The sequence below is a fragment of the Indicator indicator genome, chromosome 2 (genome assembly GCF_027791375.1).
Source record: "Indicator indicator isolate 239-I01 chromosome 2, UM_Iind_1.1, whole genome shotgun sequence".
Taxonomy (NCBI): domain Eukaryota; kingdom Metazoa; phylum Chordata; class Aves; order Piciformes; family Indicatoridae; genus Indicator; species Indicator indicator.
The window spans coordinates 53,795,350-53,816,961 of NC_072011.1; the positions used below are offsets into that span (position 1 = coordinate 53,795,350).

General features: G+C 37.1%; 1 protein-coding gene across 3 annotated transcripts in view; it reads right to left on the reverse strand.

Moving 5' to 3' along the window:
• Window positions 1-20,297, reverse strand: part of ESRRG (estrogen related receptor gamma) — a 126,215-nt gene extending 105,918 nt beyond the window's left edge. The window contains exons 1-2 of one of the 3 annotated variants that reach the window (XM_054392701.1): window positions 19,880-20,297; window positions 7,614-7,730 (exon numbers count right to left, since the gene is read on the reverse strand). In XM_054392701.1, the coding sequence (XP_054248676.1) occupies window positions 7,614-7,730; window positions 19,880-20,282 (520 nt within the window). In that variant the 5' untranslated portion in view covers window positions 20,283-20,297. The remainder of the gene's footprint in view (window positions 1-7,613; window positions 7,731-19,879) is intronic. The other 2 variants (XM_054392693.1, XM_054392684.1) reach the window with 2 other exon arrangements.
• Window positions 20,298-21,612: the final 1,315 nt, after the last annotated feature.

The window sequence follows — 21,612 nt, forward strand, 5'->3', positions numbered from 1 at the left end:
TTGACTTTCTCCAGAATCATTAATCTAATAAAAGACTATTGAGGCTTAAAATAAAGCTGTTTTTCATTTATAAAGATTAATAGCTATATTAAATCACCATTATGAGGGAAACAGACTACCCCCATAGTTTCCCATTTCTGTCATATAAATACTCAAAGAAAAGAAAAAGAATTTTTTTTTTAAAGGCTGATGAGATCTATTACTAGAATAGCTAATAAGCTTGCCAAAATTTGACAATGAAAATTCGCTGTTGAAGATGACATTTATTTCAGATTTCAGGTGGTTGACTTCCAACCACAAGAGCCACATTGCAAGCTGCAAATGAAATCATATTCCAACCTCACACAGTGACTTGGTGAACAGAGGTGACAGACTCACCATGAGTGAAAACACCTCCAGCTTAAAAAAGGGCATGACTGACCACAGAGAAGACTGTGGTGTAGTCACATTAATGTCTCATGAAACTATGCTGATTTGAACTTTTTTTTTTTTTTTTGGTAGGCCAGCAGAGATGTAGAAGAGTGAAATATTTGAAAGATAGCACCACATGAGGTCAGAGGTAATTTTAGTGCTTCTCTATGTGTTTCTTTCTTTGGCTGAGCGATGGGGCCATGAGAGTTCCTGAACCTCCAAGCTCTTTAGTGCTAGGTCCATCCCAAGCAGTCTGCCTGTACACCTGCCACATACATTCTATTCAGGAGCACCTACATCGTTTCAGCACACCACCACAAATAATTTTAACACACATCCTGTCATTTCTACTAAGATTTTGCAAAGTGAAGGTCTTATTAAGGAGATGGAAGTGCTGCCCAAATAAGGCCTAAGTAAACTACAAAAAGGGGTGGACTGCAATATGGCATTTTAGAGATATGCATACGTGCCACTGCTAAATACACCTTCTATCCGAGGTGCTAAGCCTATTGCACTCAAGCAGGTAATGTGCAAATATCTGCACAGCAGAAACAGAGAAAAGTGAAGAATACAAATACCATTAACGACACTCTTTACAAAATGACCCCTATTTAATATGGGGCATGACCCATGTATAAGAATTCAAGCACTCTGCAATAAATGGCAGTGCCATATTGATGCATGTGTTTATGGATGGCAAAGACCGAGAATGAAAGGCTGGGAGCTCATGGCAAAAGATGCCACATCATACACAGTTCTACATCCTTCAGACTTACCCCTGCCTTCCCTTATCACTTATATTGTTGCCACTGTACCTCCAGTGCATAAGCAAATGTTCACAGGGGCTAAATCCACTAAATATCCCTTCTTTTTTTTTTTTTTTTAATGCAAAAATAACTTTTAGAAAATTGGACAAGTATTACTTCCTTGTTTTAGGATCAAAAGAAGAAATATGACAAATGAAGATGTCCAGTTAACAACCTCAAACTGTATTAATATTTTCTCATCATGAAGTGATTTTAAATGGTATTCCAATTTAAGTACATCTGTGAATCTACAGAACCTGCTCCTTCCAATTGTGACCTAAAGCAATAGGAATAGTATGGCACTTAGAGAAATAGTGTAGATTTTAATCCTATTGAAAATCTTTCCAATTCACTATTTTTAATACCAAAAGTATGAAGTAACTGCAGGCTGAATGCATTCTTCACTGGTACTTCCCTGACTGTGCAAACAACTGGACACTGGGATTCTCACCAGTGACAACTGTGGGAGTAGAATCAAGCCCAAAGATATAATCTCAAGGAAGCTGCAGATAAGTGAGCCAGCGAACAGCTTTGACCCCAGATCTGCAGATGCTAACATGAAAAAAATACATTCACAGGTCTGTGGAAAGTCAAGAAATCTAAATAAATAGTTCTCAAACACAGACAATAAAATGATACTGCTTTCTCTACATTCAATTCATATCACCTTTTTAATGAAAACGGAGTACATGCATAAAGGGACAACTGCAAAAAGAAATTGTATTCAGAAAGAAAGAAATTTTGTTAAAGGACTAAGTGCTGAGACTTCTCTGTTTCATTCCTAATGTGTTTATGAGGACCAAAAACTGCTCAGAGGCAGCACATAAACCAGAGGAGCACAATACTGCAACAGAAGCACCGTGAGAACTTCTCAGGAGGCTGACAGCTGGTCTTAGCTGTAGGTATTTCAGGTGATTTCTAAATCCAGAAAGAACAACCACATCTCCAATATGTGAATTTTCAAGAGTATTTTTTAATGGACGAACAGAAATGCTAGTTGCTTAAGCTCACTATAAACACTAACCTCCACTTGAACAGTTTGTTACAGCGACTGGATAGTCATGAACCATGTTTTAGGGCAGACAAATTGGGCTGTCAGTTCTAATGTGTGAACTGGGCTATCAGGCCACATTTTGGTTAGGAGGAAAGAGGCCTACTTATGGACACCAACAACAGTTAGAGATTAGTTTCTATTGTTACCAAGGAGATGTAACAGGCCCCAGTATATATTAAAAAACAAGCACACTTTGACTGAAGGAAAGGAGAGCAAATGGGAATGGAGAAAGAAAAGAAAGGAAGGAGGAAATAAAAGGGGAAAGGAGAAATTGAAATAAGGGGAGAAGCTGGGAGGGCAGAAAAGCGTGGAACTGGAAAATGTGAGAGAATAAAAAGATGAAACAAGGGGGTGGGAAGAAAGGGGGAAAGGAGAGAAGAGGACTGCAGTAGAAGCCAAACTTCCTCGTAAGACATTGGAACGTAGGAAAGAGTTGATGTTCAGAAAACACTTCAGCAGAAGATGCACTCTTACCTCTGGATGTTATAACACATGAAGATTTGCATATAACACAGAAGATTCCTGCATTAATGAAGCAGCTCCTTAAGTGTAATATTACAACAGAGAGCATAAGAAATATCACCAAGGTCAATGCTGCTCTATTAACTGTCATCCTGTACAGAAATATTTTCTTTGAATAACATTAATGCTTCCTTCTTTCTGTTGTTCTAATTTCTGAAGGCAGCAGAAACTAAAACTTCCTCCACAATAATTCCTGTTTTCTTCTTGGCAGACTAATGGTATTAGACTGTTGAGAGAAATTTACCTTGGCACTGTCTTATGCACAGGCCTCTTCAAAGGAGATGTTGTTAAGAGGAATGCTATTAAGCAGGCTTTTTCACTACCCTCAAAACATAGGTGATAACACATTTTTAGTTACAAAGAAGATTGCTTAGTTTTATTTATTATTCTGAGAGAGATTTCATTAATCTGATTCTGTGCATATCATGCATCTCTTTATGTAAGAGTCAACTCAAGCTTCCTATTCTCCTGGCTGTATTTAGATTCATTTTCATAGATTGTCCAAACCCAAAAAGATCAATATGATAATTTAATCCGATCTGCTGATTAACACAAGACAAAGATGTTTATATGGCAATCTTTGCATAATAAACTCAGTAATTTATGCTTTAAAAAACACATACCTTTTTTCAAAATGCATTCTTATATTTGAATTAAGTGTGAAGCTGAAATACTTCAGAGAACCCAGATTTTTAGCATGCTGAAAAAAAATAATGTGTAATAATCTTCTGGTTCATTACACGTGACCATCTAAAATGCTCCAACATTTAAAAAAAATGTCAGCAATTGCTTTTATTAAGATCAGTGCTGAAGGGAAGAACTTAAAACTACAGTATTCTTTACACACAAGGCAGGTTCTGACTACTGCCTTAACACTGCCCTAGAGATGCTGAACTTTAAAAAAAAAAAAACCAACAACCGTAACTAATGAATGTGAAGTGTTAAGGGCTACTCAGTGAGGAGGGTAGGTACAACATGCTAACCGCACTACTATGATGGGAAGGGTTACACTAATGTCAGCATTGCCACATAATGAGCTTGGGGAGTTTCTATTCATTTTTTAGAGCCTGAATGATGACTAGCATACCAGCAACAGTAAACATTCACAGATATGAAAAGGTATATTGTTGATTTCCCCATGGCACAGATTGCTAAACTTGCCAAAGGGACAGCAGTCTCAAGTCACTGTACCAGTTTCCATCAATACTTTGGTGAGGATCTGGCCACCCATTTTTCATAGCTGGACCAAGTAAGCTCAGATTCTGTCCCTCTGTCTCTTCTAACTGGGTACAAAGTGACTGATGATAATTTGTAAAGGAAACACATAAGGAAAATGCAAACATACTTACGTGAACCAACCCAGTTTTCCTGCTATTTCATTATGGTGTAATTTACTTTTCAAATAAATTTGTTTCCTTATGTGTCGCCCACTCAGGAACTACACTGTATGCAACCAACCCATAGAAAATTTTGAAAACATCCAGATATGAGAGACGAGAGATATGGGGGAGATATTATGGTGTCAACAGTCCTGTAAGAAGTATGAACTAGCACTGCTCAGAACTGAGAGAGCTAAGAGAGGATGCAGTATTTCAGATGGTCTAAAAGCTGTATTAGTGCCACTCAAGAGATTCCCCTCTGAACTTTAATTTTTAACCTCGTTATAATACAGGGACAGATAAAACAGCAGCTATGGCTTTGTGTCCATGGAGAAAAATGAAACATATGGAATAACATCTTGGAAAAATAGTTATATGAACATTGGATCTGAAATGAAAAGTAATTCTATTTTAGAATAATTACTCCAGTGTAATTATTTCACACAGACAGCTATTTTGAGCAAGATCTGTGGTACAATAAACTTGGAATCGTATCTTCTATTACAGACACATGCTAGTAAGTAGTCCCATAGATAGTATTAAAAGGCATATAGTACTAATGGAAGACTAAAAGTAGTTGACTACTTTGACTGCCAATAAAAAAAAAAAAGTCAGATTACATTACCCATGATTTCCCATATCAATTTATACAGTTTTACAGTTTTAGCTTCTGTCTCATGATTTATAAACTGGTAAGAATCTTGATCTAGAGAACATGTACAGAAATTCCCCACTCTATTCTGTATTACATGTGACCAGAAATCCAACTCTCTCCTAGGGTCTGACCCCAAGACATGGCCCCAAAATTCTAACACTGTCTCTTGCAGATATGCTGGGTGAAAAGCACTATTATCTTCCCACAACAATGATTTAACATGCAGCTGTCATAAGAGAAGCCACTCGATGTATTTGCTGTAAGTGGTTTTTGAACCTGCCCTAAAAGCTAACAAAAAAACTCAGATCTTTTCCCAGGCACTGTGTTTTTTATCATGAATTTTATATGACAATTCAAAAAATGGCAATGCAATAGTAAACTCTTTACAAATGTGAAGAGAAGTACAATGTCTGATAATTGTTTCGCTTATAATTTTACTTTAAAATTGTGTAAGGAAAATTTCTAGAAAAAAAATCCCCACTAATAGAGTAAGATTTCTGGAGAAGATGCACACTGGCAGAATGTGCAGAAGTTCTTGTAAAGAATACGATGCTCCTCTCAAAGCCGCTTAAACTCGATTTTATTTCAGGTCTGCGACTAAATTTTTTTTGTAAATAGATTTAGGCTGTCAATTTCCAGGCATGCTGTGCCATCAGCATGTAGAGACTGCTGTGACAAACGTGGAGGCTGCTGCAGCAAATTTTATTATAAACTGGTAATTGAATTGAACAGGTTTACATTTGAATAGATTTACTGCAGCACGATCTCTGACATGCTGCACAGGACTGAAATCCTTGTCTGTATGTAAAGAAATATTTAAGATACAACAGGAATTATTTCAGCTCAGTTTAAGTCCATGTTAATCAATAAATTTACACTATTCTACATGTGAAAGAAGTGTATCATCTTACTTCATTCTGTGAATAAAAAAGGATGTGGTGAAAGCCAAAAACTCAGGTCCAGACTTTCCCATAGATAAAAAACAGCAGCACCTGCTTCCAAAACTACCTTCCAACAGAAAAAAAAAATAAGTTCTCTATTCCAAGGACAGTCCTAAAAGAATCAGTATGGTTTCAAAAGTAAAAGTGGCCGCTGAAGTGGGAAAGAAAACAAAATGCCCCTGTAGGTTCTGGTTCTTTTAGGTTTTCCTGTTAGGGTAGTAGATATGTAATATTTGAAAAGAAGGCAAGCCAACTCTGCCCTAGATGAAAAGGCTCAGTAATTAAAAATAAGGAAAAGACTTACTGTGTTTCAACAGAATAATACACAGTAAGAGTAGGAGAACTACAATGTGCCAGGAGATACAGGATCTTAACTTATTGAAAGAGATGCTAAGAAGCACAGTACTTTTTCAAAGGGTGCCATTCTCAGATATTTCTTTCTTTCTACAGTTTGTCTAAGCATCATGCTTTGACCATTAAGTAACTGCTCCTAGTGGTCAGTTATATGAGGATTTTGGCAAGAACCCTCTCATTACCACTGGAAGTGAGGGTCAAATCCTCCCATTCTTACTGAGGCAAAATCCCCATTGAATCTGACAGGAGTTTTGCTCAAGTAAGAATAAGGACAGCAGGATTTGGCTCACAGGATCATAGCATCTGCCAAAGCAGTTGCACAGAACAAGGTTTATTCTTAGCAAGTATAATCCAATAAGAATATGTCTGTAGGTGCGTGATAGGCCTAATTTGCCCATCATCTTTCCATTGCTCTGTGTTCTTCTTGGATTTTACTCTGATAGCTGTATACTTGAACTCATTTTAAATTAACATTAAACAACTTGCAAAAATCAACGGTCTCTTCAAGCTGACTTTTTAAGAACTGACAAAGCAAAACTGCACAGGACTATTTTTAAGTGGTTGCTTAACACAAAGTGCTCTCCACTGGAGACAGTATTTAGGAAACACTTCACTGATTTTATTTCAAAAGGTTGCCTAGCTAAGAAGTCCATGACATCTTCTGTTACTCCTTCTTGGTGGCAACAGTGCACTATGGTAATAGTGCATACATGGCACATAAAAATGTGATTTTGCATATACATTAACATCAATAGAAGTGCACAGATGGTGATCAAGATGTAAGGAATTGCCTCTTTCTGTAACACAGAGGAATCAGGTTCCAAGTGAGATAGTACTGTTTCTTGGAAACATTTTCTTATATTTACCTGTCACTGAGTATTTTCAAAACATAACTGATGAATTAAAATACTCAACATATACTTACAGTGAGAGGCAAGGGTTCTCACACACTTTTTAAAGAAAAAAATAGAGATTAATTCTAATCTTCAGTACACCAATATTTGCTCCAGTGTAGTTACAGTATTCAGTAGATATACTCAATTTTACAGTTCTGTAATTGAGAGATGACCCTTTTTTCTTTGTCCTGATGAAATGAAAACTTGAGTAAAAATAGGTAAAAGGAGGCACAGTGTGTGTTTCTGCTACTAACAGTGGATAAGGAACGGAGGAGAGAGTTCATGATGTTAAAGCATTAAGAGAAATGAGAGAATATATACTGATGATTGTTCTATTAGTTAACTACTGCAGGAGAGTGAATGCTTGGGGTATATTTTGCTGTACTACACATAGTTAGGAATACTCCAGAGATGGAGAACTCTATGTAGACACAGTAATTCCACAGAGCAGAAACAGACTGTCAGGAAAGGCAACTATGCATGAGCATTGTCTTCACAACAGCTGATTAGAACACTCACCACTCTCTCTTCCTGATTGCCCTACAGTTGTTGCACGTGTTAGCAGAAAGATGCGTACTGACTTGAGCAGCCTTACCTTCTTTCAGCATGCCAACTTTTAGACACTTCATGAAGCGGCAGGCTTGGCAGGACTTGCGTCTGCGCTTTGTGATTTCACATTCATTCGTTGCTGGGCAGCTGTACTCTATGTTACCTGTAACAGAAAGTACAGAGGAAGAGAGGTATTCAGCACCGCTGACTGACCAACACAACGGATTTATGAGGCACTCAAGACAATTGCTGTTATGTTTAATTTGGGAATACTGAGAAGTAAGCAGTGTCACTGACAGGAAACACTTTTCAAATAAAAATTAAAAGCTGAGTTAAAGGATGAGGTTTTTTAAATTATTTTTTAAATCGAGACAGCTATATATAAATCAATAAATAAAAATAGAGAGAGATATTCACAAAACCACAATTAATGTGAGTCTGTGTCTGGCTCCAAACATGACCCCTTGTAAAATCCTTCATATAGGTTATTCCTGCTGGTAGAAAGAGGAAATTTTGTCATTTATTGTCTGTACCAAGTCACATGCTTAGGCTCCTAGCCTAAGCACTCCTCATTTCCTTTCTTTCCCCACCAATTTCATCAGTCCTTCTCTGTTTACCAAAAAAGAGAGTGTTCTGCTTTTTTGAACAATCAGTTGTAACAAGTACTACAGAGCTTCACCCTTCTCCTTCCACAACATCCAGGCTCACCAGCTGCTACCACCATATCTAGTACATTCTGCTGATCCCAGGTCAGATCTCCCAGTCTTCTCTCTATAAACAGAGTTCTTGTACTGAGAGGTATCCAAAGCAAGATCATTCACATGAAATTGTCAGAATTAACAAAAATTGGGAGAGATGCTTGCCTCTGCCACTCCCAGTTCTCCTTAAGGCCTGGAATAATCTAGATCCTTAAATGTGAACTCTTCTGAGTAAAGCAGTGTTTTGGGATATTTGGTGGGATTTTTTGGTTTGGTTGGGTTTTTTTGTTGTTTGTTTTGTTTGGTTTGGGTTTTTGTTACTGCTTAGTACATTTCTATCCTCAAAAATAATTTTAAAAAGCCTGATAATGAATGGACAATATATATATAAATATATGTGTGTGTGTGTGTGTGTATGTGTATATATATATATCTATAATCTGCTTTACATTTTTAAAAATCACATCTTTGGGTAACTAAGTCCAAATGGGAGAACATCTGTTCTCTTTTGCCCTAGTACCACTGTACTTTTCATCAAACAGCTTAGCTCAGCTTATTCACCTGCCCAGCCGTGCATCATATTGCCCATGACTACATTCAGTATGACAGACTTTGCAGCAGTCAGAAGTTTCACCAGGAAACTGACTTTTAAATAAAGTGTCTTCCCCATCAGCCTGTCACATCTTGCTTTAAAGGTATTTCTTTATTTTCTAACCCTTTCCCCCTGTGATTAAGTGCATTAGTATCTTAATGAAAATGCTTTCTGTTTATTGCCCTCTTGGGAAGCGAGAGGTCATCACACCAAATGCATAAATTGTCATCAGAGACAGTCCGAGCATAATTGCAATTTTGCTGCTCCATGTTTGCTGCACTCAGGGTCCGTCAAAGTCCCCTGAAACACGTGCAGGTTCTGATAATTAGCATACAGTCTGCCTGGGACCACAGCATTGATGAAATATTTCAGAGTTAATCACACTTTGTAAACACTGATTTATATTGACTACCTTTCTCCAGACTGATGTCTTCTCATTAAATATCACATTAGTGGATTGCAGGATTGCAGAAAGACTCAAATGCTCAGCAACTGCTAATTCAACAGGAAGTAATACTTAAACCTCTTACATCTATTGAAAATTAGTTAAGCATTTATGATAAAGGAGGTCTGCATGGTGCATGTATATTCTGCCAATACAACCAGCATACTTTGCCCAATCTTTTCAGGCCTTTGTGAGCTTTCTTCCTCCTGAACACTGCTCCATGGCTCACCTAGCAATGCTGGCAAGTAAAACAGATCCTAGTATGTCTGAATGCTAATGGATCTTGTTGACAAGAACTCAAGTCTTCACTTTAGCCCTCTACCCATTCCTCAGCTCCTGAGAAGAAAGCTATTTAGCAAACTGAAGGATACAGTGGGTAAGAAATTTAGCACAATAGGTTCTACAAAACTTTCTGATAGGCATTAGCAAAGTTAGGAAATAACATTTCTGGAAGGATATGTAGGAAAGGATGGTAACAAGATTCACATCATCCTCTCACATTCTAATGATGCATTCTTAGTGAGGCACAACCACAACACAAAGAGATCTTCAAAGCCTTTCATGAATTGTATCTATAATTAGCTTCAACATATTATAGTATCAAATGTATTACCATCTCTATCAAAAAAAAAAAAAAAAAGAAACAGGGAATCAGGAATGCTTTGCAGAAGATCAAAGATATCTTTGCAGAAGGTCAGAAACGATCTTGATCAAAACCAAGATCAAGATTACAACATAGAACTTCAAGCAGCAAACCTTTGTACCAAGGCAAGTGGAGTGCTCCCACGATAGCCAGAGCCCTTCTGCAAAAGGCACAGCTGACAAAGGCACAGATGTCAACGTCAAAAAGTAATATTCAAAAACAACAAAAAAAATATAAATAAGATCATTTACTTCCCTAAGCAGACACTTCTTAGTCATACTCTGACATTTTAGTTTGGTGCAAAATCCTGTTAAACATGGCAAGGGTCTGTAGCGTGCAGCTCGTTACACACAGACAATGTAACATTTTTCTTGCAAATTTTTACCATCTAAAGAACTCTAAAATGAGCTACTATTCTAATCACTTCGATTCCAGCACTTTAGCTTAAGAGGGGGAATCATCTATCAGTTTAGGCTGCTTTACTTTAATGAATTATATTTTGCAGCAGATGTTCAGTCTTATTTTTTGATGTGAGAAAATAAACTTGGAATAACTTGGAAAGAGTTCCTCCAATGAACTTTACTAGTAAAGTCAGAGCAACTGGATCTATTTGGGTGCAGCACAGGTCCACAACTTATCAATGGCCATAGCTGCTTTCCTTGAAATGCTTCAGCATTTTAGAATATGGCTAAACCACATACAGGTCCAAGAAAACTACCATTTTGCCACCACTTCACATACGAGTGCAGTATTTTCTCAGATATCCCCACAGATATACTTCATTTCTGTCAATGAGCTTTCCTTAGCCAAAAAAAACAACAGAACAAAACAAAACGCCAAAAGAGCCAGAAAAATTTGGCAGTAGACAGGTACCTGGATATATGTCATACTCAAAATGCATTTTACCTATCACTTTAAGTATTAGTGGATATGTTTTGGGGAGAAACCTACGTTTACTGCACACTGGAGGTCATTAGAGCTCTCATAATTTCTTACTTACTTCTACACACTAAATGCAAAATCCCAGAAAGTATTGTAAGAAGTGTTTGGAAATCTGTACAATTTCACAGGTGCTCTACATCCATTCAAGATGCTCAGACCTGCATTTTATTTCAATGAGAAAGATTCAGAAAGAAGCTCTACCATTTAACTTGTCCACTGCATAATGCTAGAGGCTGAAACTGAGCAGCTAGCAAGAGTGTAAGTTGAGTTTGCCCAGTCCTGTCAACAGTTGGAGAGGTAGCTGTGTTATACAGTGAATAAAATCAACACAGCAGCTCTGAGTCTTTAAACTGGGTTGACAAGAATGATCGAGCAATTTATAATATCTCCTGGCTGCTTTTCAGAAAGGACTGGGCACTGATTACTTATTTCAGAGTCTTCTGTACAATTAGTTTGCAGGCAATATAATTTTCTCACTTACTCCTTAATAGAATCGTGCAGCTAGCTGGATGATAGAATAACAGCATATATGTAAAACTCCTGCCTGAAATGCCAGGGGATAATTTGTATATTCCTTTCAGTAGTGTAATGGACTTTCACAGTTCGGCAGTTAAAGGGCTGAGTAATGTAAATTAGTATGACGTTGGAAAATAAAAGTATATGTCAAACTTTCCCTTCCCAAACACATTGCCCTGTGCTATAATAATACAAGGGGACTTAGGCCAGCCTGAGTTTCTCTCTACTCATGCACTGAGGAATGTTTATTTAAACCAGTTTGGTTTCCTTACTAACTTGTTAAATTTTATTTTTATAAAGACATGGGCCTATCAAGATCAACTCACTCACTAAAAATATGATGTCATTTCACCTTAAGATAGCAGGTGAATGCTAAAACTTACACTGCATATCCAGCTCTCTGGATTTAGATGCTTCAGACTGTCAGATCTTTACACATAGGTTGAGAGTAAGCAGCCCAAGATACTATTTTTTTCGTCTCACAGATGTGGAGTCATAGTCATGCTACAATCTTAACAGTACAGAGACTTACTCAATGGCTTTACAGGACAAGAAATTGATTTGACTTAGCCAAGCTTCTTGAGATAATTTTGGCCATTTCTTACGCAGAATTGACAACAGCACTCAACAGAATAGAAGTGAGAACCTTGACGAAGAGGCCACCGAAAGCCCTGGGGCTTATCCCAAATGAAGTCACTGTCATCAACAGTTACAACTTTAGAACCTCTCAGATAGTAGTGAGAGTGAGAAGCTGCCTCTAGAAACTGACTCCAGTCTGCAGGCCTGGCAGAAATAGGAGTCCCTCTTTCAGAAATACTAATAAGAATAGAATCTGCAGACAGAAATTCTTAGCAGAAGCTTTATTTCCCTTTTCACACTGTGACACTTGATATTATAACACTAAAGATCTAAAAGAATTGCTATGAGCTATTGGAATATGCTCTGAAAATCTCAGGACAAGTAAAAGACATGAAGACTTGAGATACAGCATGAAAATGTGCTTTGAAAGAGTAGCCATGAGCCACTTAGAAAAGCAGGAGGAATGCTGAAGATATCAGTATTGAAGATTTTACTGTGTGGGAATGTAGATCCAGAAGGAAAAATAAAAGTGGGAGAGGAGGGGTTAATTATTCTTCCAATGTAATAATTCTATGCTATAATCAGCTCATTAAACTCTGTTTCAGTATTTACATTCAATAATGCCCCATTTTCCCCCAAAACCTTCTCTAAGCTTCTGTAACCTCGTATCTTTTTTCATCAAAAACTTGAATGTAAAGACTAAGTGTCCTTATTATACTTAATAAAGGTTACTGCATCACTGGGTTAAAAGTCTTTGTCCACAGCAAGGTTTACTCCAGATACCAGCTTCACGCTGTTTTCCTGGGTGACAGACACCTGCTTGCCTGTGGACTGGCATGCATGAAAACTCTAGAAAATTAAAAGTAGCCAGGATTACAGCCATAGGTCTCCTGGGAATTAATAAAAGAGGAGTCTTAGGAGAAGAGACAGGAGAATCTCAACCAACAACAGAGAGCAAATTGGGGTATGTTAGTCCCTTGATACGTAATCCAATCAGAACAGAAAAATTCCTGAGAAACTGAGAAGCAGGTGCTGTTGGAAATAAAGAATAACAGGCAAACTTAGGAAAAGAAGTCCCAGATAGACTTAAAAATGTATTTGATGTTTATAGGTCTTAGCGAACCTGAAGTGAGGAACATAGATTTATTTTCAGTTCTTGCAACTGCTTCCTTCTTTACAGTCAAAACTCAACTGAATTTAAATATGAGCAAATATTTTCACAAGTAAAAGTACTTTTATCAATCAGGTTTCAGAAATGGGATCAGGTTGGAATGAGGTTGGATTTGAACCTTACTGAATCCAGTTTTTGTTGACGCATATTTAGATGGATTCACCTGACACTGAAGATAGCTTTATGAACTATAGATCTATGAATTTTGCTATATGTCATCTGGAGCTGATTAAGCCTTAAAGTTCACTGTATTCACAGTTTTTCCTGCAGATGAATTCAGAATCAATACTGCACACACAGAGTTAAAGAACATTTAAAACTTTGGTACCTTAATGTCTGAAGTTGTTGTTTTTTTTAAGATGACAGGACCATGTATGAAGGATTGTGCTTACATCTGTGTTGCTTCTGTTGCCTTGTCTGTTACAGTAAGAAGCTAAGGGGAAGCAGCTAGTTTTTAAATAACTCTACAGTGTCAGATGGTATTTGACAAGACACATTTTAAATGAAATCATTATGTTGGATGCCTTAAAAGAAGCCAATATTCTAGGTTACTGAACTATTTTACACTTCAAATTTCTAAACCATTTTTTTTTAATATTTATTTTATTCCTAGAAAGCAACATGAAAGGAGATTTAAAACTAAACGGAAAGGTGATGCTGGTTGGTCTGACAGCACAGCATTTTTGCACCAGCTTCTAACCTTAGGTAGATGGGTTACCAGCATCATAAAAACCACCATAATTTTTAACATAAGATTGATGTTAGGGGGTGCTGAATGATACCTCTAAGTTCACAACTACCCTTGATTCCCACTAGAATCAACTTCTTGATCTTCAACAGAAATGAAGGGCATTTAGGTCACCTCAAGAAAGAATCAACACTTTGAAGACACAAATAGAATAAAACTCCTGCTGCCTGGGTGTCACTGAAGTGCTTGTCCAAGTCAGAAAGACCGACCCATCTACACTTTGTCCCTACTGGTATCTTATCTAGGTCAATTTTGATACATCTTAGAAAGGTAGTATGGAAATGTGTCATTGTTTGCTTATGGGCACACAGAACATCCCAGTCTGTAAAGCTGCAAACCAAATGACTTTAACATCAGCAAAAAAAGTCATTAAAAAGGTTATAAAAACATTAAAACAAATCACTTTGCTAGCTGAAACTTCACACATCTCTAGTTTCAAACTAGACAGAGTTTCCTAAGTAGGCTGGAAGCTTTCAGAGATGTCTACAACAACCAGAGATCCAGAGCTAATCATAATGGCATTGATACATACCCCTGTACTAGTACCAGTGATGGGTTTGAAGCAGCCATGCACAAACCAGGATGTTCATTCTTACTACCTAATATTCTAAATGTAGCATTTAATTTACAAGGTTGCAAGGAAAGCAGAGATAGTAAAAAAAGACAGAACCATCTGTATACTTTTGAACTTCTCTCTGGTTCTTAGATATCAGCATGCTTATATTGTGTTGTCTCATCTTGTTTGGCTACCATAGTTACATGACATTATAACAGGATTAAAAGATGTGTTAGAAAGCATTAAAAAAAACTAGCTTGCTAGTATGGATGGCCCATAGGTACAGAGAAATCAGGGGAAAGGGAAGATATCTATCATTGTTTGCTTAAAATATTCTTTGAAAGAAATGCTGATGCACAGACTTTCACTTATATAAGGAAGGTGAATGATTTAATCAGTTAATGATGGATTCAGGTGACATTTAGTCCTAGGTTCACTGGAGGGCTGCCATCTTTGCACCAGAGCCAAGGTGCATAGACTACTGCACCAAGAAGCAAGTCCACACTATCTTGCTATAAAAAAAAATATAGCTACTAGTAAAGATGCTGAAAAGCCATAAAATCTTACTTAACTTGCTTTTGCTTCCTGCACAAAAATGACGTGTAGTATTATAGGAGTCAGCTTTGAGTGATGCAAATTAACCTTTGGAAGCCACTTTGGTCATGTGCAACTTTGAACTAACTTCATGCTGCCCATTTTAAGTGTCACCTTATCTGGATTTACACAGCTAGTTCTAACTTTCCTGATTTAAAAAAAAAAAAAAGGGAGAAAAAATTACTATAAACTGTTTGTACATTTTTACATCAAATTACCTCAGTAATGGGTAAACATTCTAAGGAAGGCTGAAAAACCTGAACACTGAAGGAATTAAAAATAACTCTGAGTAACCAAAAAAAGTGAACAAAGTACAAAGCAGTTTAATCTAGCTCCTAGTTTGGGCAGGCTTTGAAGACTGTAGGAACTACATTACTGCAGGACTACAGAGTTGGAGGCTTTTCGGTGATCACCATTAAGGAGATGGCTGACTTGGTCTAGTTCACATAATGACCAAAACCACAACACTATTCCCAGGATGGAATATTTCTTGTTTGTATTAGGAGACATGGACAGGAAACAACTCTCAGGGATAAAGCTCTTAAAAGAGACAGTGAGGATAGGATTGTACGGCTTCTTACTATCTATTGCTTTACTCTGTGTATAAACAGAAGATTGATGACTCAACACTGTTGATCCAACAGTTTTTTTCCTTAAAAAATAAACATGTTAATTAAAAAAAAAATTCCAAGAACTATGAGGACTATGGAGTGCAAAAGATTTTAGCTCTTGTGGTGAAAATTCAAACACTGTCCAAGGAAATAATAAGTAAGCTCTGACACTTTTGCAACAAACCTTACCAGGAAGGTAACATCAATACCTAGGCTTTTCACATTGCCTTTTAAACTGCTAGTTTAAAGAGTCCAAAGATGAGAGTCCTGAAGATCTGGAAGGAAGGAAGGAAGGAGGAAAGAAGAAAGTTGTCTATATGCAGGCCGTTTTTTTTAGTAAGATGAAAGGTAAATAAAACAAAATAGTAAGCTGTCTGAACCAGTAAGTTCTGTCATCCTTCTACTGAAAGCAAAAATACTATTTCAATCCACTTGCAGAAAATATTTAACACTAATTACATATTATTAATGCAAAATGTGTACTTACTAGTATTTATGATAACTGAGCAAATAAAAATGATAAGAAAGGTATTTACACTTAATGTTCACTATAAAATATCTAGTAAGTACAAGACTTTTGTGGTGAACACAAGACTTTGCACCCAGCTGACAACTGTAAATTCTTTTTTTTCCTCCTCTTAATGAAAGCTTGGCATTTTTCAAGATAATACAGTGCACAGCAAAAACTGTGGAGAGATCCTAAAAATCAATGGATCTGTAACTATTTTTAGATGTTGCTATTTTCTGCTATCCCTGATGTTAAGCCAGTTTTGGAGAGATTTGGCTGTGTATGTGTTTCTCTGAGACATTTGCAATCAGCCACCATGTAAATTATCCCAGAAGCAAACTGAGAGCTGCAGCTGAGTGAGTGCTAGGCTGAGCAGAGAGAACATCCAGTTCCCTCATTCCTTGTATGTCACAAAAAGGGGCAGAATATCATTAGATGACCTAAGATGACATCAATTACTTATAAAGAGATGAGGTTTTTGGTGGGGTTTGTGTTTTTAGCCATGTACTTTCTTGGTTTTAATTTTTTTCTACTATTATTGATTTTTATCATAATCTATTCATTCTTTACCACAGCCCAAAATGTATTCTGTGCAATGTTAAAAACACATAGTTAAAAAAACCAAAATTACTCCACTCCTTCTTATAATTCAAGACAGGTTTCATTTGATTTCTTTACTTTTAAGAAAATTAGCAGGAACTGCAAGCAGGAGGCAGGAAGAAGAGCAGAAATCTGTCAGCCAGGAATGGATGTTTTTTAGACTAAATTGCTGTCATCTGAAAGGGAATGAGAATCTCCATTAGCCTTAAAAACAGGTGTATACTCTGCATTAGATCAAAATTCATCTCGTGTAAGGGGCTACTAGGTATCCTGTGATTCATTCCACTTCTGTCTTATGTAAGATGCTGGTAGTGTACAGATACTGTGCTGTCTTTCTGAACAGCTGCCTGTGGCTTTCACTTACTGAGATTTCAAAAGACTCCTTTGAAATGGAAAGAATGGAAAGACTCCCATTGACTTAGTGGAAAGGACATCAGGCCTGACATGAACACAAGATGTGCTTCATAATCTAACTTTATCAGCTCAGTCTTCCTTTCACTGAAGTCAGGGCATTGCCCATGACTTCAACAGGAGTAGCACTTAGGTACTACAAGTCTGACCTAATTTAGTAAATGACGAATGATAAGAAAGGTTTGAGGAATCAAAGTTCTTTCCCACTGAATCTACAATTAAGTACCTGTCACAATTAATTACTAGCATTTAAGATAAGTAATTCTTTGAATCAAGACATATTATCCTTATAATATGCACAGTTACAATATTTGACTCTTTAAGTAATCTAGTTTACTATTCTGCATTTTTTAATTTCTTCTTTTTATTTCCTGTTTTCTTATTTGCAGTTCTGTAGTAATCAACTTATTTCAAAAACAGGAAGAGAAGGAACGTGGTATCAACCAGGAAGTGAAATGGCACAGGGAACATTTTATCATTTATAGACAAAAAAAAAAACCTCAGGGGAATTATTCTTCATGCAAGCATAAAGGTAGAATTCGACCATTTGAAAGATAAGGAGTAGCTTTTTTATATATACTTCTTGTCACCTATCACAATCCATGGTTTGATTCACCAAAGCAAGCAGCCTTCATAATTTTGGCCGATATCTGAAAACTCTTAATAGTTTTGTCAGTTTAGTCAGCACCATTACTAAAGATGCTGCCATGACATTACGATGGTAACATACCTCCTAATCTTAGTTGCTTCATTATTGCTTTTCCATTTGATGCTTGGTTTTGCCTTACTGCATTTTTTTTGTTTGGTTTTATTTTTTTGTCTTCACAGCACTGTCACCTGCTGATGCAGCTACTGCTCTAACCGTACTAAGACTTTTTGCACAGCTGCCAGTTCTAACTTGAGCTATGTGGCCAAGTCCAGGTTGCTAATCTGGAGAATGACGTCCCTGTCTTGTGCTTCAATGCCCAGAAAGTTGCCATCCGCGGTGCGGTGTAAGATTGCAGGCTACCTATTATTGCCAGAAGTCAACGCTTTCACCAGTTAACATTTCTGTGGTGGCATTTTTTCATGCTCAAAATACAACTAAAATAACACTGCATCAATTCACTTCTGTAGGACAGCTACTACATAGCAATTAAATAGCATTTATAAAAACAGAGCTGCTGGTTAAAGTTCATGCTTGTAGTTCAGCAACCATAAAATACAAATCGCTTCAATAGAAGCAATTAGTTTTTGAGCTTTCTGAAAATGTTCTTGAAAGTTGAGTTAAATAATCTGTTAATTTATTCTTTTTTATTTTTTTTTACTTTTTCCAAAATAAAGAGTATACTGTTTCTGCACATGCAACCATTTTACATATGAACCCAGGCCACCAAGAATCTTCACAGGCATGTTTGTTTACTGGTTCCTAACACTGTTAACACTCAGCTCCACTTGGATAACTGAAGACTAATGTTTCTTTCTAGTGGCTATAAGGCCATCATAAAAAGGGTATTGATGCTAGCAGAAGGCCCAAATGGATGAGAGGACAATAAAATGGCCATTGCCTCAACAATGGATACATTACAATAACATCCATAATTTTTCCTTATTAACTTTGCACTGAATATGGAAGTACTATATTTAAGAAATCTTGACCAAATATTTCAGATTTTGAGTTATGCAAAATTACAAATGGAAACTAACTTTATGTTCCTTATCATAACTCATTTTTAAAAGGAAAAGTGTATCACCAGATATAATGTCATTCCTGAGAATTTCAGGTGTTCAACACCTATGAAAATCAAGCAGGTTTTATTGAGGAGCTTAAATTTGGACTTAGCAACCTAATTTTAGCCTCTGAAGTTTGAACTTAATTTAATGTGACACTGTATTTCTGTACAGGCCAAGCTTGGCCTCATGTTCTTTAAATAAAGCACCTTCAATTTTACTTGAAAGGATGATATCTAAATCAAAGTAGAAGGTTCTTTTGTCTCCGTTGGTTCTAAAGCTATAATAAGTGGTCATGCAAATTATCCCATTCATACTAATTTATGCCAAAGTATGTGTCATATGTGTAACAGGTATTAAGGGTAGATTAGGACAAAGTACAAGGCAGAGAGTAAAAGCTGCCAACTAACTCTCCTCAGAATGTGATCTTACAGGTATTTCTGGAATCTGTTTAAGGCCCCTGTATATCATATGGGCAAAAGACCAGTTATTAATACACTGATGCACAAAGCACTACACCAGCGTGTTTTGTTCTAATTTTAAATACATTCATGCTTTAACAAAAATAAACTGGATTTCTATAACAATTTATGTACAGTAGGGGTGTAACTAGGAGTAAATGCACAATCTCTGTGTGCCAGCCACAAGGTGTGTTTCAAGAGGCATTCATGATAACCTTTAGAAAATGATCAGTTTTTCATCGAAACAATAATTTATGGGAATCCATGAGAAACTCATAGACAAACCAAATCTGAACATGCACCTGATAGCCCCAGTGTTTCCCATAACCAAAATGAACGTGGCAGTGGGCTTAACATGACAGACAGAACTCCAGCAGAAGCCCAGAGGATCTTTTTCATGAGTAACAGCTCTATGACCAAACACTATGAAGAATGAAAAGGTACAGCCTCAAGTTCCTAACAGGATTTAGTCAAGGAACGTACTAATTCACTTCAAGTAAAATAAACGAGGTTAAAGAATAACCAACCTTGAATTGTCCTCTTGAAGAAAGCCTTGCAGGCCTCGCAGGAAGCCACTCCATAGTGGTACCCTGATGCAATGTCACCACACACCAAACACAGTCTTTTGGGCATCGAGTTCAGCATATATTCACACTTGGTCTGTGAATCTTCAGCGATAGTACTGGAGCAGTCATCATACCGTTTCCTGACTGGCCCATTGCCCCCAAGCCCTGTGGCTGAAGGGTAGAGGGGAGGTGAGTCCAGCCCGTTCTGATGTCCATTCATGGTGGAACTGTAGCTCCCGCTGGCGTCTGAGGAGCCACCGGGGCTGTGGTGGTTGATGCTGTCCGTCAGAGAGGCAGGGCTCGACGGTTCCGTCTTGATGTACGACGAACAGCTAGAATCAATGTGTCGATCTTTGCTTGACATTCTGCAGAGAAGCCTGTAGTGGGGGGAGAGAGAGAGAAAGAAGAATCTGTGTATTAAAGACAGTGCTCTTTAAGGCTGCTCTGGAAGGGTTAGGGACTGCACATCATTCATTCATTAGTCGATACCTCTTGTTCTACACGAAGGTAATCAGCATAAGGGCATGACAGAGCTTTGTCAAAGCTCCAGACAGGCAGTAAACAAAAACTTCAAAGAGACCAAATCCGTCTGTTGTCCCCTCCACCTGCCCTATAGGCTATGTGTCAACCTCACATCAACTCTAAATTCTGAACTTGTCATCTAGCAAGTCAAAACGTTTTAAAAATCCTATTAGATGACTTGGCTATTAAACATCTACCTTTTTATATCAATATTTTCTTTCTCCCATCATTATGAGGAACAAATATTTCCAAGTTTGATCTCACAAATGTTATGCTCTGTAATTAATATTTGTCAAGAACTTGACTAAAACATGTATCCATCATCTATTGATCTGATCCTAGAATCAAAGAGAAATTCTCCCACATTCTTTTTTATTTCAATATTGCTTTATTACAGACATAGCTATTTAGCAATGGAGTAGCACATCAGCGGGGAACTCTAACAAATAATTAAGGCTGGACTCCATTTTCACAAAAATCTAAGTGAAATGACTCATCAGCTCTGGCTGCAATTACTTTCTAGCCATTATCCTCAGACTAACCAGTAATAACTATGCCACTATCCCATATATCTACAGCTCCATAGGATATGACATTTTACATGTTCCATTCTTGGATTAAAAAAAGTATCAGAGGAAATTTTAGACAGGAGTTTTGTCTTTCAGAAGATGAGATTCTGTCTGTCTTCTCACATTTTCAGAATTAAGTTTCTCAAATAAAACTATATAACATTTGATCTGACAAGTTTTTAAAAAAAAAATCTTCTTTGTCTATTTCATCACAATTTTTTTCAGTATTTTTACATCTATTTTAGTGAAGCGACAAAAACAACAATTATAAAGCTCCAAATCAGATACTATGTTCATTTTCTACAGCTGTGATTATGAGACCAGAGTAGCAAATGGCCTACCCAGCATTATCCTGACAGTACTCTCAGAAGCTGCCAAAGTACAGATGACAGTTATGAGCATTTCTCCAGAAATATTATCAGCAGAAAAGCAACCACCCCATAAGGCCACACACCTGGAGCTATAGATTCATGTTTTCAAAGCAAATGCATGAATCCAAACAATTTGGCTGACTTAACTTGCTAAAGTAATCTTTGAGATCTTGTATTGACTTTTTCACCTTCTCATGTTTAAAATAAAACAATTTTCTGCTTCAAGATCTGG